General features: G+C 37.4%; 1 protein-coding gene across 1 annotated transcript in view; it reads left to right on the top strand.

Moving 5' to 3' along the window:
• Positions 1 to 15061, top strand: part of LOC138697069 (uncharacterized) — a 58938-nt gene extending 43877 nt beyond the window's left edge. The window contains exons 15-21 of the mRNA XM_069822665.1: positions 313 to 498; positions 1017 to 1189; positions 3568 to 3742; positions 4855 to 5021; positions 8118 to 8265; positions 8590 to 8722; positions 13133 to 15061. Coding sequence (XP_069678766.1) covers positions 313 to 498; positions 1017 to 1189; positions 3568 to 3742; positions 4855 to 5021; positions 8118 to 8265; positions 8590 to 8722; positions 13133 to 13316 — 1166 coding nt within the window. The 3' untranslated portion in view covers positions 13317 to 15061. The remainder of the gene's footprint in view (positions 1 to 312; positions 499 to 1016; positions 1190 to 3567; positions 3743 to 4854; positions 5022 to 8117; positions 8266 to 8589; positions 8723 to 13132) is intronic.
• The last annotated feature ends 10194 nt before the right edge of the window (positions 15062 to 25255 follow it).

Here is a 25255-nt window from a genome sequence, read left to right as displayed (position 1 = left end):
GAATATCAAGGCTAGAGAGGATGAAAAGCCACTTTGGGCTGAAATACTTTGGAATGCTTCGATGCTTCATGTCCCAGCTCGAAAAGCAGCTCAATACCTATACTGTAAAATCTCATTTGTTGAAGTACATTCAGAAATATTTTATTATAATATAATTTACATGCATTCGTGCGTTTAATTCTTGATAGTGTATGACTGAGATGTTTGGTTGTATGGACGTATTCTTTTTGTTATATTATGTTGATTTTTTTTATTATTTGGGAAAGTAATAAGAACTAGATGGTAAAAGCGTTGCTTTCTGTTATTTCACAGGTTTCCTAAGCCTCCAAAACTCCGAAGTACCGGGCAACAATGGCTTAAAGGACCAGGTGATTGCTCTGCGCTGGATCAACCAGAACATAGCGCTCTTCGGTGGAGATCCCAACAAAGTCACCGTCTCCGGTAACAGCGCGGGGGGCTCCTCCGTGCATTACCACTTACTGTCTCCCATGTCACGAGGTAAGTTTTTTTTTGTACGTAGGAATGTTCTGAAAGAGTGCGGGATACTCCTTAGGGTATTTGCTGGGAAGCACGTTAACATCTGTCCTACAGTCCTGATCTTTCCCCATGCGATTTCCACATTTTTGATGACCTGAAGAAAGACATTCGTGGACATCGTTTTGCAATGGACAAGGACGTATGTGACTGGATAAAACTGTGGTTTCTTCAGCAGTCTAAATACTTTTACAATAAGGGAATTGACCGTCTTCTCTCCCAGTGGGATAAATCTATTAACAGTTACGGAGATTACTTTTGGGATAATGAATATTCAATGACATTTTGGTGACTGAACCGTTTTCATTTAACTACCCTTTGTATATCATATAACTCAGTATAATGAATGGGATAATATTGTCTTGCGGAATCTATCGAAAACTTTCTGTTCAGAAAACCAATCAGAATTTCGTTTCCCACCGTCCACAACTCTTTTTCCTCTTGAGATAGCGTACTTTGCTAATCAAAGTCTTCATATTCAGGACTCTTCCAACGCGCTATACTTCAGAGTGGATGTGTGCTGAATCCGTGGGCCTTCAAGACTCCCGACAGGAACTTGAGGTTGGCGTTCCGAATTGGACAACTTCTGGGCGTTAATACCACAGACAAGGACGTGTTACTTCAACATCTGAAGACCGTTCCATCTGATGAACTTGTGAGCTGACAACTCTGCATACTTTTAGATTTCGCAGCAGTATGATTGTAGTGACAGTAGAGTTACTTTAACAAAAAAACTAATAATCTATTTACTATGCATCAAAATTTTTCTTCTTTCAACACGATAATATTCATTGTTTTTGTAATAAAGCTTACCACAGCGATCCAAAACCTCCTTCCAAGTATTCCGACTGAAAAATAACCCTAATTAACATCACAGTGTTTGAAACCGTCACGACTAATGGCATAACTCATTGTAGCCAGCTGGATACATTTAACAGTGCCAACAATTCTACAATTTTCTAGTATTAAAATTCGGAGACAATCCTTTTGTTGGCAAAAAAATATTTTCTTTCTACTTCTTTGAATGTTTACTAATAAAAAAAAATTCTAGTATAACTATATTACTAAATTACACAGCAGATAGAACATTGCGGGAAAATAAAGTTTGTTTTGAGTGAAGAAAAAAGTTGGAAAATTATATTGCCATAATATATCTTAGTGAATAGTTTGTGTGATAGTAGAAGCAATAGTAACCTAGTATCAATAGAGATAGCACTGATAGCAGTAGTAGTGATAGGGGGGGTAATAATACTACTAGTAGTAGAGATAGGTGCTGGTAGTAATGGCGATAGTGGTAGTAATAATAATAATAATAATAATAACAATAATACTAATAATAATAATAATAGTAGTAATAATAATAATAATAATAATAATAATAATAATAATAATAATACGTAATAGTAGCAGTAATAGTACTAGAGATAGGACTGGCATTAGTGCGACAGTGATAGTAGTAGTAGTAACAATAATAATAATAATAGTAGTAGTAGTAGTAGTAGTAGTAGTAGTAGTAGTAGTAGTAGTAGTAGGGAAAACACGGGAATTTTACTTGAAGCAAGTAAAGAGAGAGGTTTGGAAGTACGGTAAATCTCGAAAGGACAAAGTATATGATTATGTCCCGTGACCAGAATATTGTACGAAATGTAAATATAAAAACTGGAAATTTATCCTTTGAAAAGGTGGAAAAATTCAAATATCTTGGAGAAACAGTAACAAATATAAATGACACTCGGTAGGAAATTAAACACTGAATACATATGAGAAATTCCTGTTATTATTCGGTTGAGAAGCTTTTGTCATCCAGTCTGCTCTCAAAAACATGAAAATTAGAATTTATAAAACAGTTATAATACCGGTTGTTCTGTATGGTTGTGAAACTTGGACTCCCACACTGAGAGAGGAGCAGAGGTTGAGTGTTAAGGTGCTTAAGAAAATATTTGTGGTTAAGAGGGATGAAGTTACAGAAGAATGGAGAAAGTTACACAACGCAGAACTGCACGCATTATATTCTTCACCTGACATAATTAGGAACATTAAATCCAGACGTTTGAGATGGGTAGGGCATGCAGCACGTATGGGCGAATCCAGAAATGCATATAGAGTGTTAGTTGGGAGGCCGGAGGGAAAAAGACCTTTGGGGAGGCCGAGACGTAGATGAGAGGATAATATTAAAATGGATTTGAGGGAGGTGGGATATGATTGTAGAGACTTGATCATTCTTGTCCAGGATAGGGACCGATAGCGGGCTTATGTGAGGGCGGCAATGAACCTCCGTGTTCCTTACAAGCCGTAAGTAAGTAGAAGTAGCAGGGACAATAATAATAATAATAATAATAATAATAATAATAATAATAATAATAATAATATATACTTTATATGATGAAAGAGTAATGGAACGGAGAAAAATTCCTTCCGGCACCGGGATTTGAACCCGGGTTTTCAGCTCTACGTGCTGATGCTTTATCCACTAAGCCACTCCGGATACCTATCCCGGTGTCGGACAGAATCGTCTCAGTTTAAGTTCCAACTCTTGGGTTCCCTCTAGTGGCCGCCCTCTGCACTACGTCATAGATGTCTATGAACGTAGGTCTAAAGTCCACACATGTGCTGAGGTGCACTCGTTATGAGTGACTAGTTGGCCGGGATCCGACGGAATAAGCGCCGTCTTAAATCACGAGTGCGGCCACTAGAGGGAACCCAAGAGTTGGAACTTAAACTGAGACGATTCTGTCCGACACCGGGGTGGGTATCCGGTGTGGCTTAGTGGATAAAGCATCAGCACGTAGAGCTGAAAACCCGGGTTCAAATCCCGGTGCCGGAAGGAATTTTTCTCCGTTCCATTACTCTTTCATCGTATGATGACGCAGAATATCTGCATGGAAATATCATATGTACTTCGGTACATTAAAATAATATAAATAATATATACTTTATATGATTAACTGAGTGCCTGGTTCACCAATAATATTATATATAATAATTATTTAAAATGTTTACAAAATGGCAAGTGACTATGTCATTCTTTTACAGATGAGAGTTAATATCAGATCTGAATTCAGAGTCAAACCAACAACAGATCTGGCATCTACGAACGGAGAAGTATTTCTGCCTGACAAACCAATCAATCTTATAAACGCAGGCAACTACAGCAAAGTGCCCTTGCTTATCGGTGTGACATCACGAGAAGGCATACTGAGAATTCAATGTGAGTTCCCAGCAGAATTTCTGTTGAAATATGCAGTTCGCTCTTGAATAAACTTATTTCAGATGCATGAAAAACTTCGTTTGAATCACTGAAGTTGCGTTGCAAATTATTTTTCTGTACTCCAGCATTACAAACAGTCTTTATCTTTAGTCAAAATCATTCATAATATGCCACATTATTGTACCAGAGCCGTAAAATATTACCATGCCAACTAAAACGTCGTGAACCGTTGTGACTGAGGATTTAGCGAGTCTAACTCCCGGATTCGATTCCCGGTCAGGACGAGTTGCCTGGGTGAGGTTTTTTCGAGGTTTTCCCCTCACTCCTATGGATGAATATCAGGTAACTTTATCAGGCGGTTGGAACCCTACTCATCTTCGCCACTTCCTTTCCTCCCCCATCATCCTTTCCTCACCATCCCGTTTCTGTTTTTTCAGATCACTCTACCGGCGGCCTCCCGAAGCTACTGGCTCTCTCGACCGGCCTCAGTGGAATGTAGTTAATCGACGTTGGATGGCTTCTGCAACGAGCATCCGAGGCGGACCTACTCGGGGGAGGAGTTTCGCCTCGGACCGACAGGGGGCCTTGGGGAAAGTTGCCGAAGCAGGAATGATATATGGATTTCTGTCGGCTGTAGGGAGCGGTCGTTAAGGGAGTCATGTGGTTAAGACGGTACGCGTAGGGGATCTGTGGCACGCAACTCATTACATATCGAGGGTTAGCGCAATACATCTCAACAGGTCGCAGTGTTGGGCCATCCGTGTCCCCCTCAGTTAAATTTCAAATTCCAAAACGTTATGACTTCTATAACTTGTGCCATGTGCCGTGCAATATTATTTATTACATCATTGTTGTCATAGCAACCCCTTCCTTCATAGACCATGACTTTAAATTACACATCATTACAAATTTGATGTTATTTCTTTATTAATTGTTGTATAATGCTGCCGTACAAAAAAAAAGTAACGCATGAAACACGTTTACAATGTTGTATTGTACACGTAGAGTTATTGCATTGGTCAAAATTGGCTTCGCTTTGCCCGTTTCCTAAACATTGATTCTAGCAATAAAGTATAATATAAATTTGTTTCATAATATACACTGTTTCACAGCCATAAGACAAGAGGTTGGTCAGGATCCACAGAACAAAATAGAGGCGATGATGTCTGAGGAGTTCGACATGGAAGAAGGAAGTGAGAGACTTCGGGAAGTTGCCGCTGCGATAAAACAATTCTACTTCGGAGATTCGACAAATGACACCGTACTTAAGCATGTTAACGTAAGTTTTATGAATCATTGTAATAAATCTAAGAGCAATATTATTGAATGTTTCGATATACAAGTAGGGGAATGTCGGGTAGGGCCGGACGGCGGGTGTGTCCGGACACTTACAGTTTTCGTAAATGCCGTAAGATGGAAGCATGTTCTTGAGTGCGTTTAGAAGCCTCCCTCCAGAGTACTGAATACACATCAGTGTGTAGCTCTACCTCCTGGTGTTAAGTGTGTACGTCATTGTTCGTGATTTCCATTGTGTCTGCTCTCCGCCTCAGTATTATTCAAGACATCACTACTTTGAAATAAAGTAAGTGAAGTGTATCTGCCAACTACTGTTGTGTTTATAGAAGTGTTAGGGAACTAATTATAGAAGTGCGCTTTAAAATTCAAGTAACTTTAGAAATGGCGGGAATTCTTTCGTTGACGTGTGTATCGGGTAAGACCGGACAGTGCTTTGTCGGGTAGCACCGGACACATAAATAAAATGCTTTTCTGTGTTACAGAGCCCACTGTTGGGGGAGATAATGCCGAAATCTGAAGAAAAACATAATAAAAAGGGATGTTGGACCGAAGAAAATATGAAGCATGCCATGAATGATGTACTAATGGGAAAAATTAGTATTAGAGAAGCAGTTAGGGTGTATGGCATTCCGAAGAGTTCTCTGCATGACAGAATTAATAAAATAAAGAAAGGGAAGAAAGCTAATGTACCGCCTAAATTAGGCAGATTTGAACTTACTTTCTCCGAAACATATGAAGAGGAACTATTAGCCCATATCAGACAGCTCGACGGCATGTTTATGCCACTAGGCAAGAAGGAATTCTTGAAATTGGCATATGATCTAGCCGAGGAGTTGAGATTGCCACACAGGTTTAACAAGACAAAGAAACTTGCCGGCAAAGACTTTTATTATGGATTTCTGAAAAGGCATCCTGAAATAGCATTAAGAGTACCTGAATCCACTAGTATGATGAGGGCAGTGGGTTTTAACAAGCCCCAAGTAGACCTGTTCTTCAGCAAGCTTGTGGAATTGATGGAGAAACATTCATTTCCCCCTTCACGGATATTCAATGCGGATGAAACTGGTGTTTCTTCAGTGCATGATAACTGTAAAGCGATGTCCGTGAAAGGAAAAAGGCAAGCGAAGGTGTAGCTCAGCCAAACGGGTGGATGAATGGTGACATATTTCTTGGATGGCTGAAACACTTTGTAAAGCACGTGCGTCCAAGTAAAGATAGCCCTGTGATGAAGAAAATGAGAAAATGGATGAAGTGGTTTTCACAAAACCACATGTCGAAGAAAGTCAATCTTCAGTCAGCAATCCATGCAATGATTCTGCGTCAATTGCGCCTCTCTTGAAGAAACTGTCCCCAATCCCTGATGCAAACAAACGAAGACTTGCTACGAGAAAACGAAAGGCAGAGAAGAGTCAAATTCTGACTGGAACCCCCTAGAAAGAGTTGCTGGAAGAGAAACAGGTTCAAAAGAACAAAAAGGATGAGAAAAAATGCCGGAAATGCGCAAAAACTCTAAATTTGGATCAACCTTCACCATCAGTTCAGATTTCTGCTTCCAGTGTGACTTGTTGCATATTGTGTGGTGAGAGTTTTGAAGAAGACTGGATTCAGTGTGAAAAGTGCAAGGGTTGGGCGCATGAAAAGTGTGCAAATTTAGAAAATGCGACCTTTTATTATGAGTGTGACAAGTGTATGCAAGTGCAATAACTCTTTCTTTTCAATTCATACCATCTCTTGTACTTTTTTTTTTTTTAACTTTTTGACTGTCCGGTACAACCCGCCAATATCCAAATCACTAGGCAAAATGTATATTTATAAATAGGCCTTTCCTCAGATTATTAATGTCTATTCATCAATAACAGTACACGTATATTGTTTTATGATTCTTGAATAGTGTTATTAAAGATTTTGTTCTTCTCGTTAACATAAAATCAAGTCAATATGAAAGAAAAACCTTAAGTGTCCGGACCTACCCGACTCTCCCCTATTGTTGGAATTATATTAATTTATTTATTCCATTTGACTCCACAATTTGAAAAACTTTTTTGTTTAACTATACAGGACGAACCGTACGTAAAGTCATTAATTTCAAGAGGTTATTCTATGAGATAGCTATTTCCTTTTCGAGATAAAAATTGTTTTAGGATGAAACATTTCATAGCGTGTTTGAGCACGTTTATTGCAATTGGCCTATAAAGATGGTCTTTACTAAAATTGAGGACAAAATATTTACACTTTCTTTTAATAATTCTTCACAGTTACTATATATTAGTTATTGCATAATAGTAATATGCGTTACAAAAGCGATATGTTGAAGTTTTCATGTTCCAGGAAAAGTTTGAAAAAGCGAAACATAGTTGAGCTTTTTTAATTTCCGAGAATTGAAAAAAAAAAAAAACATACCGCTCGTGTATCGTACATTATTTTGTGCGAAGATCGTTTATTACATACCTGAAAGAGGAATTTCTAATTAGTTGCAATGAAATCTCCATCTTGGTTTCTGTTCAATGATTGCAAATTGGCAAAACAAAAATATCTATCTTCAACATTGTTGCTTTAAAATGTTTTCTGTATTTACTATACTCCAGCAGGCCGTGATATACGTCTGTATTTTTTTTCCCCCCAGTCTATGATGAGTCTGGAATCTTGTTGATTTTTTCACGGCTTCCTTAATGTTACTTGCATCACGAATGCAGTAACTTTAGTGGAGTTGTAGAGTTTACTTAATTTTTGCAAATATTTAAAAACAATAACTAACAGTCCAATTTAGGTGAAATTGTAGTGGTAAGTTTCCAATTTATAATTATTACTATATTGAACATCTCTAAAAATAATATGTTAAAAGCCTAAAGTAGTAAAATCAATATGTCACTTAAGCGGTAAGAAGAGGGAAATTGTTATGTGTGTTAGGTTGGGAATACTGAATATGGAATTTTAGACTTTCCGCGGATTGGTTTTGTGCGGAAACCAAGCAAATACGCACGATCTCGCACAAAGTATATTGTGCAATTATGTGACAATGTTGATTTACTGTTTTATTAATATTGTACTTCACACACTTTTGTACTGATCTTTGTACCAGTTGGTGTCTGACGTCTGGTTCACAAGAGGAGTGTACTGCACTGTCAAGAGACAAGTAGCCCACTCTGCAACTCCAGTTTATGCATACCGGTTATTCAGTGGGGCTATGAATTTCTACAAGCATAGATTTGGAGGTAGTGACATACCAGGTACGCAGCAATGATTTTAGAAAAATGCTTCGTAAGTGGCGGTGAATCACCCTGTATAATAGAGAACGATCGCTAGGATTTCCACTGTCGAAAATGAACTTTTGGTAACGACCGCTAGACAGAAGTAACCTATTACTCCACGCAATTCCATCAGGATTATAACGTGATTTCTTTTGCAGTCGCTAGATGGCAGCATACAGATATTGATATGAATTGTCTTGAAAGTGCATTAGGCTGATCAATCCGTTGTATGTGATCAGGACATAATATAGAAATCAATAAAGTCACTCTTGTGTTAAGATTTTGCGTAATTATTGATTTCAGGTGCTGCCCACGCTGATGAGTTGGGGTATCTTTTCCGCCGACCGTCTGTAAATCATACTTCCACACCTGGGTCTCCTGAACTTGACACGTCATCGCGGATGGTAAAGCTCTGGGTTAACTTCGTCAAAACTGGGTAAGTGTAAAGCATATTATAGCCTACTTCTGATATGCGAAATTAAATCCAGAGACATGCTACATAATATTGCGCAGAATGTTCTCCCGCTCTTTCCCTGCCGTCTGGTCATATCGGGAAGAACTTGGACTCTTACCACCTGAGTACTTTGCTCCAAGCATCTCTTAACCGTTGAGTATGGTGCACCTACGTCAGCAGTAACACACCGGAAATTGCGATCATAATCAATAAGGACGATATTTCTGCAATTTCTTCTGCTGTCAGCGGCATTCTTGCAAACAAATTTAATGCTGAAATGACATCAACATTCACCAACAACGTTCCTTACAAAAAAATATAAAAAAAAAATAAAAAAAAAAAAAAAAAACAGAACAAATGCAATACAATAATGACAAACTTGGAAAAGATTATGATCACGAGATCCTTGTATGTACATAAAAAGCCTATTAAATCTTTTGCATATCAATGTATTTTGTATTGTCATAGGGAGTGTAAATGATGTAAAGTCCAGCCGTGGCGAGAACGTGACTCGCGAGACATTGTGGCTCGCAGTGATAGCTGTGCATTCTAACCTCCGCCAACCCCCACCCTCTCACTCACTGGAGTCAAATTCCGTTTCATTTGTATTTGTCTCTGACCTGCGAGTGGCATATGTCTCTCTCGAAACCATGTACGAAAGTTCCAAGTAGGATGGGAGGACACATTTTTTTGCTGCCAATATGATGAGAATATTAAATGTATGATTTGTTCACAAGTATTACGAGGAAAATGGTTGTACAACATAAAACGGCATTATACTACATGTTACTGATGAAACATTAAAAGGTTAAGTGTTATTGTTAATATCATCATCATCATCATCATCATCATCATCATCATCATCTCTGTACGCCGACCCTTTTTCAGCACATATACGAATAATGAGGTTAGCTCTTCAATTTGAACTCACTGATTTACTATTTGATGTCAAATGAAAGCTAGATGTAAGGACTTGAGAAATGTTGAACTTTCAAATCTTGGTAAAAAATAAATATCCGAAGCTTCGTTCTTTCGCTTGCTCTGTTGAGCCATGTTCGCTACAACTTACGTTTGTGAAAAATTATTTTCAACAATTAAAATAGTAAAAACCAAATTTAGATCACGACTGACAGACAAATACCTTCGTGATCAACTACGACTGGCAGTAAGTGACATAATTCCTGATTTTGAAACTTTGTCGCAGAGGCATTCTGAAGACAGTTAATTTTAGGTTGTGATATTGTTGATTTATTGTTCATTTCTTTCTTCGTTACACGCACTAAACATTAATTTGTAGCCTTGTACTGTATACAATTATATTTAAGTGCTTGACGTAAGGAAAATGAAAATCCGCTAATAAGTCAGACAGTTGCTTCACTTCCCCTTCGGGTGTCCGCTTCCCTCCATAGGTGCAATGCACGTTGCAGGTTACACAGTGGCTCGGCGCACGATTACATTTTCGCTACCGCTGAGTAAACTGTTAAAACTACGCAGGTGATACAGCACAGTCCATTAACAAAGGTTTAACCTAGTATGACTATTTTTATATCTCCCATTTCTTCTTCTACATCACGTTTTGGCCTTATAACCTGTTCCAACATCAAAATACTAAGACATCTCCCCAAATTGCAATACATCTGCAAATTTTAAATTCTTCTACTTCAAATTTCACGCGAGCTTCAGAAAGCCGAGATTCTGGTAATTTCTGACAGTCTTAAGACATGGGTGTACCAGTCTGTTGAGCTCTTTTTCAATTCTTCATGTCATTCAGAATACACCTAATCCTTCTCTAGCATCCGCAGTTCTCTTCAGGTCTCTGAAATTCCATTACCGTGCATTGTACATGTCCTGTACCGGCTGTAAAGTTTGGACGCTTATAATGTTTAAGCTCTACGTGGTACATTTATTAAGTTCTGAGACTGGGGGCATAGTGGCGGTGTGGTGCACTAGAACGGATAGGTGGCGCCGTGATATGGTACCTTGTCAGTTAGTTTCTCGTCCCAGTATCATACAGTTACGTGCATATAGTGTAAGCAGAACTACGGCCATTGTTGTGACGGTGATTTGAATGCGCGCGTCGGAACTCGAATATGTTGCAGTTTGAGCAACGGGCAAACGTCACGTTCTGTCAGAAATTAGGCGAAACTGCTATAACCGATCATAACTGGAGACGAAACATGGTGTTTCCTTTACGATCCGCAACTGAAGCGACAATCCGCCACCTGGAAAACGCCATTATTTCCACGACAGAAAAATCTGCAACAAGACAGGTCAAAAGGCAAGGTGATGTTTTAACAGTTTTTTTTATTCAAATGGAATTGTTCACATAGAATTCATCCCACAAGGTGCAACTGTAGACAAGATCCTCTACAAAGAGATTCTTGGCCGTTTACGCAATTCAATTCGTCGTAAGCGTCCTGAGCTTTGGCATAGGAAGAATTGGCTGTTGCTACACGACAACGCCCCTGCACATCGCTCCATCCTTGTCCATGAGGAACTTGCAAGGCAACAGGTCGCTGTTTTGCCACACCCTCCGTACTCACCTGATCTCGCACCATGCGATTTTTTTTCTCTTTCCCCTCATGAAATCAATCCTACGAGGGCGTAATTTTTATGCGGCCGAAAAGGTCATGACTGCCACAAGAGAAGCCGTACGGCATCTTCCTGCCAACATCTTTCAGCGGTGCTTCCAGCAGCTACATCAACGTTGGCAGACGTGCATAGCGGCCAACGGCGACTATATTGAGGGAGGATGTCGATCTGTTTAAGTGTACGCCGTATCATGCGGCATCTTCTGAGACATCCAGATTCTTGTGGGTGCCTACCCTTCAGGCGTCAGTGTCAGAACTTAATGACTGTACCACGTATATACACTTCACGTTAATCATGATAAAGACGAACTGACGAATGCGTAACGTTTAACGAATGTCAAAGAGCTTAACTTCATTTCACCGACGTTCGTAATCTTTAAAATTGTCCAGATCGATGGTCAAATTTAGAGATGTTATTTCCGTTCGTCAATGACGAGGACATTTTTAATGATTCCATTTCGAAATCTCCCCTAGAACTGCGCACACAGAATCTCTTCACGGTCATGCAACGGTCTCCAAGCGACGAGACTTCAGGTTACTTAACGTCTGAATAAAATAAAGGTGATAATACCAGTGAAATGAGTCCGGGTCCAGCACCGATAGTTACCCAGCATCTGCTCATATCGGGTTGAGGGAAAACCCCGGAAAAACCTCAACTAGAACTTGCACCAACCGGGATTCGAACCCGGACCACTTGATTTCGGGGTTAGACGCGCTATCCGGTGTGGACGGACCCGGCGTCTATACTTATTACATTTCCGTGGCAATCGAAATGGAATGACGTCAGTGTATTTTCAGATCCTCCAACTTCTTTCATTTTTTCTATTATGTAGGTCGCACACAAATGTTACACGTCAAAATACTTAGCTTTTTAAATTATATCTTCATGCAAGATTACAATAGAGTAATTGCGAGTGAAAGCTGTAGTCTGACATCTTTTGGGTTCACGAGAGGCTCGGTAACGACATTTTTCTCGCTAGGGTTAAGATTTCTTGCAGGCCAGTCTGCTTGAATATAATGTGATTTCCTATTCCTGCAGTCCCACATACATAAAAAGCAGCAATATTTTGTGTACCCCAGTTGCATTCCTAAGAGTACAGTAATGACTTTTAGATCACCACAGATTTTCCACTTGTGTTCATGATATTTGATTGAGTCGAAGAGGGCTGTCATATTTGCATAAGTCTCCTTCATGTGAACTGCGTGATTGCGTTTCTGTGACGAAAATGTTATTTCACCACAAATGTAACAAAAATTATTCACTATATTTACACATTTCCGTGGCATTTTTACAAATTTTACACTTTAAAAGCACTTCCAAATCAGAAATTCTGCATTTAATTACAGCAGAAACAATATGAAATTCACAGTCACAGTAACAATATCTACGTTTATAACTTACAAATAGCTGAAGAACATTATTGTGTTTTGTTATTTGACAGGTGTGCCAACTCCCAAAACAAAATTTTCCTCAAATTTCTCCCAACTGAAAATGTTGACTCTAAAAAATGAAATGTCACTTTATCTCCAAAGAAAGAGCTAATATGTCATTTTATGGCGATTTTTGAATTCAACATGTGGAAATACATAAGAATTAGCTATTTTTGAGCCCGAAACATTTTCATTGTTGGGCAGTGTAATTAATTCCCGCTACGCTATTTTTTGTATAAACTGAAGGATCCTCGAACTGACAGGTCACCTCTTTGTTGGTGTAAATAAACAGTTCGTTTTTTTAGGGTTTTAGATTAATTTATAGTTGTTAATATGTATTTCATGAAGCAAAATCTATTTCTAATTGCAGAAACCCGACGCCCGAGGCAGATCCGTTGCTGCAGAACGTCACGTGGAGCCCGGTGACTCAGACAGAGTTTCCCTACCTGGACATCGACACCAATCTCACGCTGAAGCACGCCCTGCGGAGCGACACTATGAACTTCTGGGACCAGTTAACCAGAAACTACACGGCGCACTCCTTGTGCGAGTAGTTGTGCCCTGCAGTATGCATTGTTGACTGAATCAAGTGAGCTATCAAGACCAGTCATCATCGTGCATTTCCTTGCTCAGTAACGTCAAGTATAAATGTCATCATAACTACTGAGTGGGCGAATTATATCCCGATCACGAACGCGGCAACATGATTCTCAGGCCGATGCGCCACCATGCGCTGGTGATAAAAAAAAGGTGTTACCGGTGATGCAACAAACCACAAACTGTTAATGTAAAATATTATTAAACAAGTAGTTAAAATGTCATTTATAGCCTACATACCTAAATTAAGGAAGGAGATTCTGAAACCATTTGTCTCATTATTCCAAATACATGAGGTGCTGCTTAATGAACCAAAAGATGCCTTCCTAAACCAAAAATTTACCTCCTGTAAGTTTAATCTTGTAGCCATTATTCACGGAAAGTAGACCTACCCTCAAAATCCAAGTCCCACTGTCAATTTCTGTTTATGATCTCAGACATGACAGACGTTATCTTTAAAATTAACTACAGTGACAAATTATTTACTGCAACAATTTTCGAAGCTTCACTAATACCGATTCTTGGTAACTTGGAATTCAGTACACAATCACTCCGACTTGTCTTATTCAGGAATGCAGGTGCTTATTGTTATTAGCTAGCTTGAAGTCATTGATAAGCAAAGGACACCAAAGGCAGATATCTAAGTCAAGGGCATCTTATCGCTACAAACCTACCTACATAGTATAAGATTATTGACTGAATCTAAGAATATTTATTGAATGAGTTTCCGCCTATCTACATAGGCCTACTTACCTCGATGAAATGTAACCTTTGTGGGGGTGTCTGGCCATGCTTCTCTAGTGGCTCGAGGTCTTCTGCCAACAACGGAGGGGGGGGACGCGGACGGTGGAAGATGTTCTCGTTCTGAACAGAAAAATAAACATTCTTGCTTTGTTAATTGTAATGTGTTTTACAGTTGTAAGTAATAGCTGACATCATTGAATAACAAATATTAATCATTCAGGTTCGGATAAAGTAGCTGTATCCTTGCTCCGTATGTTTTGTTCACTTAATTACTTACTTATTTACTTACAAGTGGCTTTTAAGGAACCTGGAGAGCCATTGCAGCCCTCACATGAGCCCGCCATCAATCCCTATCCTGTGGAAGATTAATTCAGTCTCTATCATCATATCCCACCTCCCTCAAATCCATTTTAATATTATCCTTCCATCTAAGTCTCGGCCTCCCCAAATATTTTTTTCCCTTCTGCCTCTCAACTACCACTCTATATGCATCTCTGGATTCGCCCATACGTGCTACATGCTCTGCCCGTCAGTGAGTTTTGTTTACAAGCATTAACTATACTTGTTTTTTTTTTTTAAAGATGGGACATGACAGGAGCGTTGCGATAGGAAAAATAACTGAATGTCACATAGCGTGGTAGGCCTGTTGCTATGGTAATAACGGTTGAGTTGCCACACTTAAAGTTTCCATGTGCCGAGTGCTTAATAGCTTCTTGGCGACATTTATTGTGCACACAATGTTAGCATTGGTACGTTTCGTGTTTGATTCTCTGTCGATTTTTGTATTGTTTTCTTACCTTTGCGTCAATTGCCAATGAATGTTTTAATGTCAGCCATCTTAATGTCAATTGCTAGCTTTCATCAGCTGACAGCATGGTAGTCCATATTGGCAACATAGCACTGTAGTTCCAAGCTCGGCCGCTTAGCTGTCATGGCCCATCTTAAAAAAAAAAAACAAGTATAGTTATCGCGTGTCCCCCAGCCGTCAGTAGTGTTTACTTTGAAGCAAGCCAAGACCTTATCCTATATAGCTATATACCCTATCTTGATATAGCTACTTTATCCGAATATATTGATTAAATAAATTGATGCAATCGTCCACACCTGTGGAGTAACAGTCAGCACGTCTGGCCGCGAAACCAGGTGGCCCGGGTTCGAATCCCGGTCGGGGCAAGTTACTTGGTTGAGATTTTTTCCGCGGTTTTCCCTCAACCCAAACGAGCAAATGCTGGGTAACTTTCGGTGCTGGACTCCGGACTCATTTCACCGGCATTATCACCTTCATTTCATTCAGACGATAAATAACCTGAGATGTTGATACAGCGTCGTAAAATAACCCAAGAAAATAAATAAATTGAAGCAATCACAAATGTACCTAAAATATAATGCAAGAAGAAACAGATATCAAGCCCGCGATAAAAATTCATAGAGAGCAACTTCTTATTGTACAATTATTCACAAAAGAGAATTTTATATCCTAGTGCAGTGTGTGATTCATTTTCCATGCGGAGAATACGAGAATGTGCCAGGATTAGAGAGCTGGAGAATAGGGCATACAACCGGTTTTCACTCGAGAGGTGAGAGAGCATCCGTCAAAGTAGAGCATCCGACCGAATGCTCGAATTCCAACCGGTTGTTCCTGTTTTGCAGGCTGGACAGAACATTGACATTTTCTGAGTACTCAAATGGAGTAACAATTGAAGGAAATTTACTATGTGTAATTAAAAAAAAATTGCTTAATATATGATCATAATGGATTGCATACTTTATTACATATATGTTATCTTCATAACATATATAGATGAACAAATGGATACCGGTAACAACAAAGGAAATAAGTTTACTGCATAATATGAAATCTGGTGTGTAAAGAAATGCAAGAATAAAATAAATTAGAAACAGCCTACTTACTAAATAGAAGAGTAAATAAGTACATACATTCTATTGTAACGTTTACGTTTTAAACTGAAAATAAACGTTTACACTTTAAACTGAAAATACATATCTCAAAAACAGTAGTTGTTAGTGTCTTTTAATTACTCTAAGCAGATGCATTATTTCATTAATAAATCATTTTTTAGAAGATATGTTTTGCTCTTGACGTAACTGTAATACCTGAATGAATGAATGAATGAATGAATGAATGAATGAATGAATGAATGAATGAATGAATCAATCAATCAATCAATCAATAAACCAACCAACCAACCAATCAATCAATCAATCAACGAATTCATGGATGAATGAATCACTGAGACAATGGATGGATCCATGATTGATTGTAGTGCGAGAAGAAGAATGAACAATTAAATAGTAGGCCTACACGATGATAATCGCGTCCTTGCAAGGGCTCTTGGAACTCCTGCATGGCTCAATGTGGTCTGCCTTTGCCGTCCACCCACAAAGAATGAGAAACAACTCGAATATTCGTTAATCGAACCTGAGACTCCGCGGGAAGGAAGAGCTTTGCATACTGACTACAGCGCCAGATGTTCAAAAGCATATATAATTTCTATTTTTCGTAACCGGTTGTGCATGACTCTAGCTTGGATGTCCACCGCTGCCGAATAACGGTTTCCACGTCTGACTGTGAAACAAGTGGGGCCTATCTCTCACCTGAATTAATTTATGATCATAATAAACTGCTCTCTTAAATTAACTAAGTATACTGAAAATAAAATCAAAGACTTCCCCAAAATACGCTATGAAATGTTTCGCATAAAATAATTTTTATCTAGGAAAGGAAGCAAAAACGAACAAAACTGTATTAAACTTTTTTGTTTGTTGTCTGAAATACCTTAAAGAACAATCCCCTGAAATTATTGACATTAATTACGATTCACTCTGTACAGTTGCAAAGTAATATGTACAGTAATGGCAAAAAAACTGGACCGACCCTTCTACTGATTTCAGGGCCTTGTTCGCTCCAGAGCACGATAGGCTGGTAACTAAGGGTACTATTCATAGACATTTCGCAGCACGCGCTACGAGCGTACTAAGCTAGTCCCGGCTATCCACTGGTTACTAGTACAGAATTCAAATCATATCCTATCGCTAACACTGGTTTATGAATACGAAAAACGCTGATCATCCACCGGAAACCCGCGCTAAAAATGTCTATGAATACGGCCCCTAAGACTTTCGTGGTTCGAATCCTGCCTGGGAAGGAAACTTTTTTTGTTCCTTATTTAAATTTATTCCCAATACTTTCCGATTGCAGCGATATTTTACTACTTAATTAACTTATTATTCCCAGAATATGAATTTTACCAGCAATAAAAAGTCTTGGGAATAAATCTGAATAAGAAACAAAAAAGTTTCCTTCCCAGGCAGGATTCGAACCACGAAAGTCTTAGTTACCAGTGTCACTGGAGTGAACAAGGCTCTGAAATCAACTACAAGGGTCGATCCGTTTTTTTGCCACTACTGTACATGCAAATTCAAGTGCATTAGAACTATTGTAAAAATGTTTTATCTTTTTCTGTGCAATGCCAGGACCCTTAACTTGCCATTATTTGTCCCGACCCTACAAATGTGGCTCATAGCTGTCGCTATTGTCCAGTTCGTCAGAGACTATTCAGAATGCCATAGGCGGTGGGGCGCCGGGTCTATATTACACTCTTTATCAATGAACGAACGTATGATGATGATGATGGGAAAACTGTTAGGATGTCAAAAGGGAACCAATCTACCAGGGGAAAGCTCCTGTATTTCTTGCCCAACACAAATTATAAATTCAGGTTGCATGGATCGGGTTTGAACTCGCGCATTTCATGTATTTGAACTGAACTGGATACAAGAATCTTACAACTTTTAAGTCAGTCTGACTGGCTACTGAATACTAAACGTCGCTTGTGCGAGTAGAAGATTTCGCCAAGCACAGGAAACTGTAATGAGCGTGAATGTTGATTGACATTTCATTTTGTAAAAAAAACTAGTACATAAAAATTATGTTCTAACTTAAGCATAACGGTAATGTATAATTTTACAAAGAAATATCCTATATCCCGAATAGATAAAATTGTAATTAGTTATCACTAGCAACGGTAGCTGTAAACAAGACCACCCACACTCGATACCGGTCTTTGTTGTATAACTCAGGGTTTAAGCTAGAAAATAAATAATTGTCGCAAAAATAAATAATTGTCGCAAAAATGCATAAATGAACAATTATATTTGTGCAAATTGCGAAATGCTTGTGGAATATTATAAATAATTGTGCAGAAAGATAAAATTAATAAAATATGCTGACACAAGAAGTTACGTAATTTGTTTCTTGGGACGAGTTGTAGTCTAATTACCCAAGACAAATTGGATACTTTAAAGTAGAAGGGTGCAAAGTGCCAAAATGAAACATTTGACATAAGATAAAAAAAATGTAGCTATAAGAATAATTGTACACATATTTGTGTCATGTTTTTTTTTACTGATAGAAAACAGCAATAGTACAGTGTATACTCATTAATAATAGTGGTATGTAAAATATTATTTCTCCATATTTAATTACATAACACAGATTGTGAAAAGGGTTAAGTAATGGGTACAGTTGCAGTAGAATGGTGCAAAGTCCAATGCCTATTTTTTCCCATTCTGGAGCAATTTTTACTCACATATCTGCCTGTAGAACTGCCTATGGTCCTCATTTGGAAGATAGGAAGTCATTGCTAGTAGATCCCCCTTCTTTTCTTCAGTAATTTTCCTGTTTTATGCTTTAACTTGAAACAATGCTGACTGCACATCTTTCATGTTTTTTTTTTTCTTTTTAAGCACTTTAATGGTATGTGCTGCTTCATTATCATGGGACTGTTTCACAGAAACACTACCTGCTTTACTAACATCATACTGAATGCAACATGCCTTAGAAAAATTCAAGTTCTTGATGGAAATTAGTTGATCAGCAATATCTCGCATATTAAGGAAATATGACTCTAGCATTGAAACGGTTTGAAATGGTTTTACAACTTTAGAGTCTTGTACGATTTTAAGCAGGTCACTAGGAATGAAGGCTTTTGTCACGTTCTGTCGTTTTTCAATCAAAGCGAAATCAGAATCGTATTGCAAGAAACTGTGGTCACTGAGAAGGAAACGTTGTTCTATGTGCTCAAATAAACCAATGGAAACTAAAAAGAGACACATGAAAACCATTACACGATTTTTGTTTTCAGCTGCACAGTTATCAGATTCTTCTTGTTTGTTATGTCCATATTCATCAGTTTTAGTACACACGAGGCAATCTCATTGGCTCCTCTACTCGCGATGCTTTCATCCCACATACACATATGAGACTGCATTGTATCACATACACAAACTCCAAAGTTATAACGTGAAAGCTGACATCTGTAAAACATTTCGCTGTGTGTAAGTTTGGGCACAAACATGGCCTGTTGAAGATCCATTGCATTCTATGATGCAGCTCAATAGGGCGCCTACCGTCTGAAACTGCATGGTGCTGGCAACGTAACATCTAAATATCTCGCTTAAGAAACACAAGTGGATGTAGCCTCTTTAATACATCATCCTCCTAGGCACATTGCACTTTTCTGCATAATAATTTCGTTTTCTATGATTTTGGCACTTTGCACCTTTCTACTTTAAAGTATCCAATTGTCCAGGCACGCCACTGTACAGTTTGTGTAATTTGTACTCGTATAACAAGATTCGTTATATTCAACCCTACTGTCTGTGCGAAATTAGGATTTTGTTATTTTTCTGAAGTGTAGAGGGAGGCTGGAAGAGGTTATAGGATATTATAAGTTATGTTTAACACTCTTTGATAGATCTACTGTATAAATTTAGCAATTTCTATTTAATTTTCGAATTTAAGTAGGTCTTTGGTAAAAAAAAAATCCACATACATTTTTCAAATCTTGAGATTCATGTCTTGTGCAAAATAGCATATGAGCCTTGCAGAGCAAAAGTGGTGTAAGTAAAAAATTGGGTAATGAGGTTTAAAGTAAAAATTCTGTAAAATACAGCGCAAAGTAGCAATTAATATGTCCTTCTTGCTATCCAGTGACTACCAATAGTTTAAATAAACTGAATATTAATTGCTACTTTGCGCTGTATTTTACAGAATGTTTACTTTACCCATTTTTGACTTACACCACTTCTTCTGCTCTGAACGGCTCATGTAGTACAAATATTTTATATTTCAAACAAGTGAGACAACCAATATTTCTGTTCTGAAATTGTGTATACAGTACATGTTAGCACAGTTCAGAATATACAGTTGCGAAGCTTAGGATGATTTTTTGCAAATCTCGCGATAGTTACTAGCCGCTTGGAGCGCTTTGAGTACTAGGAACTACAGTGACTGTATGAATACAGTGTGGCCATTGAACGTATCGTTTCTGATTGGATGTTGCGGTCACGTGGTACAATGCCGCCATTAAGATTCCAAATAAATAGTTGGAACCGTGTTATTCGTCTTCAAGACGTGAAAAAATAAAGAATTACGTCTGATTTTCATCTGATTTTATGGATATACCTTCAAGGTAAGATAATAATTACATTTCTTTAACATATAGATATAGGCCTAAGTATTCTTACCGTAATCCACGTAATATTTGTGCTACAATGCAAAAGATGAAAACTAACATCAGTTGTTAGCATGATAACGGATTTTATTATTTCCTTTAAGTAATTAAATATGTAAGCAGTCGTCCGGATAAAAATCAGAAATTATGACGTATACTCCATTATTTACAGTGTTTATTTCCATTTTCATCCATAGTTAACAAGTTATGAAACAGAAAATCGTGAAAGAAATATAAGTTGGGTACAATTCAATACATTTAAGCTTTATTAAATACATGAGAAATTTTTTAAAGCTTTACGCATAACGAACTTTATACAATTCCTAGAATGAAAACTCTCTATTACTATTAAATTATAAGTACATGTCACAATTTATTTAATCTGTATCAATAAATATTTATTTAAGATGTTCTTCAGTAAAACACAATAGATGAGCAATATTTCACTAATCAAATAATATTTTAGCTTATATTTGAACGTATTTTCTGTCTGTTGTGGAACTACGATATTCTATACCTGCTCCAAAATTTGTATAAAAATATATTAATTATTTCACATGCGGTTTTTATTACAGATATGGTTGGATGTGCGCCTATGGATGTACAATTCGACCCGAGAAGGGCTTTGTAATAAAAAAGTTCACTAAGGATCCTGGAAGTAGGAAGACCTGGACTTCTAGAGCCACAATGAGGGATGGATTCCTACACAGAGAGCTCTGTCCTTTGTGAGGTAGCTACATTTTGAAGAATCCATATGGGGAAAACCCGAGAGGATGGAGGATACGGACATCACGTTTCACACAAGATTGGAAAATTTGTTTAGTGTGACGATAGTGAGATCAAAACAAGTTACTCCTAATGCGTCTCAGTTTGAGAATACTTTAATAAGACTAATATGTGTTATCACAGTTTCTTAATGATATGTCAAAGGGTAGTTATGATGAGGATGACAGAATTTTTAAGTGGTTTCCGAGATGTTTTACAAGAGAAGGGTAATACTGTGCGTGATGAGCAATTGAGATATTGAAACAGACTGCGGGCCACCAAAATGAGTTACAGTGAATGAGTTCATTATATAGGCTAATGTTTATTGATATATAATCTCTGGTATTATGAAGACTATAAAAACTTGTGAAGTGTGTTTAGACATTATTGTCTCAAATATCATTCATTACAGTACTGATAATGTTGAATTTACAAGTACCGGTATTAAGTGCTTCTTATTTTTTTTATTTATTGTAATCATTTAACTCAAATTTTTCTGTAAATCAGAGCAGACTTTTAGTAAATATTGAGCTATTGTAAAATATCTTAACATTGACTTGAAAACATTTTTCCTACATAAGATGCAGAATGTTAAAACAATTCGTTTTCTCCCTGTCATAATAATATGACAATAAATTGTCCCTAGGTTTTCAGTCTTAGGCTTAAAATAGCTGGTATGCGTAGGCCTAAGCAGAAAAGAAAGTAGTAGGTTGTTGCTATGCACAGAATTTGGAATATTATTGTTCAATTCCTGCAAATTTTTGTTTAGACCCACATAACCATTCTGCTGACCTAGTTGTTCATTTGTGTTTAACAGACCCTAGTGATTTATGGCTTAAAAATTTGGGCTATTGTGAAGGACGTGTCATCCAATTACTCGCGACTTTTGGTATGACTTGCACGTACAAATATGTGACAGGTTAGATCAGGGGCGAATTTAGGCCTAGGCAGACTAGACAACTGCCTAGGACGGCATATTGGAGGGGGCGGTTTTTAAGCTATCACTTAATTTTTTAAATATATTTTTTAAATTTTATTCATAACTCTTTAAAAGAGTGCATAAACTTAAACGCACAATGAAAAGGATATGAATAACATTGGCAACAATTAGTTCAAATTTAATCAACGGTCTGCCAACAGAAAAAGGACAGTTTTTCAATAATAATTAGTGTCACAATGCGATCATAGCTCTTTTTTCAGTTTTATGCCCTCTCACTGTGAGATTCTCACGTGATAACATTAAATAATTTACTGGTAGACTATTATATTACGATAAAATAAAAATTAAATGCTTAAGTAGAAAAGAGAGTACTGGCAATACGTCTGTTGCTATGCAGATACACAGCATTTAGAATATTATTGTTTAGTTTCTGCAAATTTATGAGTTTGTATTTAGGCCCACCTAGCCATTCTGTTGACCTGGTTATTCACTTGTATTTAATAGCGATTTGTGACTTTAAAATGTTATGTAGGATTTTTTACTGTGATTATATGGTATTATTGTTCAACAATGATCTTAGCGTGGGAAAATATATAATCCTACAAGATGTAGTTTTGATGCAATAAACATAATAAAACATCTGATATCCCATAGCAGTTAACCTAACCTTACTTTGCAGTTTAGACCTATATTATTCCACGACAACATACAGGAAGCAGGTGAAACAGGTAGTATTTTTGTTTTTATATACCTCAGATCTTATTTAAAGACGTTGAGTGCCAATAATTATGAATACATGAGTATTAGGTTACGATTTTCTTATTAGCTCCATAAGAGCCTTCAGTGTGTTTTGAATCTTAATGGCGGCGGGTGGGCGTGTCCAACTCCAATGGCCACACTGTATTCATACAGTCACTGTATAGGAACAACAGACTCTGTCACTGCCATCGTGATCTAATACAGGCCGTAAGGCAGACCATATAACTCGCTTAACCTGATCACGAAGGGCGGCGTTTCAACCATATAAATTAGTTGGGATGCATAAAGAGCAACATATATTTCTCTAAAATGTAGTGTAATTGCATTAATAAAATTTAAAACAATGATTATGAGACACTTCAGAAATAATTCCTTGCGAGTTAAGGTGTAATATTATTTTTGGTGTGAAAATTACGTTGTTCGTATGTGTAATACTTTCCTTTATTTCGATTAAATATTGCGAAATTCTTGTACATTCATTTATGCATGATTCAATAATTTTCAGTTGCACCGCACGGATATTTAGATATGTTGAAATTATAGGTTATGTTTACTGTACCAGTTGCCCCTTTCTGTCTACTTTTAGTGGTCTCCAATGCCCTGCCATTCATATGGAAATATTATAGGTTATGTTTACTATATCTTATATTCCTAAATTCGCAGTACATTATAATTAAGCATAATGTCATGTATGATACTCCGCACATTCAATTTGTCTGTATTTTAATACTACAATTGAGTATTGAATTATTGTATTTATTTACTACCTAAGAGACGAAGTAACAATCGTACGTACACTAATTTCATAGGAGTGGTATGATAAATTTTCTGTCTTTATTAAGGAAGGTAGATGTGCTATATTAAATCACAATATAAATTATTTTTTATTAAACCTCAAAATAGCTTCCATTCTAGACTTAAAATGTTGATGCGAAAAGATTAAGGGCCGTATTCATAGACATTTTTAGCGCAGGTTTCCGGTGGATGATCAGCGTTTTTCGTATTCATAAACCAGTGTTAGCGATAGGATATGATTTGAATTCTGTACAAGTAACCAATGGATAGCCGGGGCTAGCTTAGTACGCTCGTAGCGCGTGCTGCGAAATGTCTATGAATAGCACCCTATGCTAACATGTAAAATTCTCTTCACATTAAAATAACACAGTTTTGTAATTATTTCTATAGGCTATTATGCAACAAGAAGTAAAGGGAACTAATGGACACATTACACTAAATAAAACTTAGCAATGATACGCAATAAAATTATAATATAATAATTCACTGAGCTCCATACACTGAAATAGAAAACCCGAACATATTTATTACGGCCTGGTCTAGATCGAAAAGGCATTGACTGTGCCGTATTTCGCATTGTTGTGAAAAGTTGTGTAAACTGTGAAATGTTCGTTATCGGTTGTAATAACTGTAAATGGCTAAAATACAATAATTTGAATAATAATATGGGGCAAGGAAACGTTTGTAGCACTATAAATTCTAAGAAAAAGAGGTCAGAGTTATCCTTCTTCCGAAAGATCCAGGAAGGTGAGTTTATAAAATATAATATATACTTTATGAAAATAATATATAAACCTTATGTATTTCGTATTTCAATAGTGGAAGGAAGGAGTTAATTTTTCAATAGAACACGATATCAAAAGTACAATACATTTTATGGTCTGCTAGGGAAAGAGTCTGTGATGAGGCGATAGTAGCGATCCTGGTGGCCAGCAACTATCTATGGATGCATATTTCAACTGTCTATGTTTGCATAATTAGTAAGTATTGAGCTTCGCAACTGTATATACTAAACTGTGATGTTAGTCTCCTAGAATTTCTTCTCAAGCGACATACTGCAGTGCACAAATCCTAGCTATCATACCTCTTGTCAAATTGGTTTAAAAACGTTTATTTGAAATCTGGTGTATTAAGTGACCCGAAACATAGGAACATTTCCACGAAGATATCCAATTTTCACACCTTTATTCTGAACTAGGTTATAGAAAACATAATATCTTTATTACTGTAAGATTAATTGCAATTTATATAAGAGGGACCATAGGCATTATCGTCCTCGAATGTTCCACACCTAGGAGCTATGCTTCAGTGAGAACAGGTTTTGAATAATCATTTGTTTTGCTACGGTTTGGCGCAC

Source organism: Periplaneta americana, chromosome 3 (genome assembly GCF_040183065.1).
Source record: "Periplaneta americana isolate PAMFEO1 chromosome 3, P.americana_PAMFEO1_priV1, whole genome shotgun sequence".
Classification (NCBI taxonomy): Eukaryota; Metazoa; Arthropoda; class Insecta; order Blattodea; family Blattidae; genus Periplaneta; species Periplaneta americana.
Note: the sequence above shows the minus strand (reverse complement) of the source record. Positions and strands in the feature narration are given on the sequence as shown.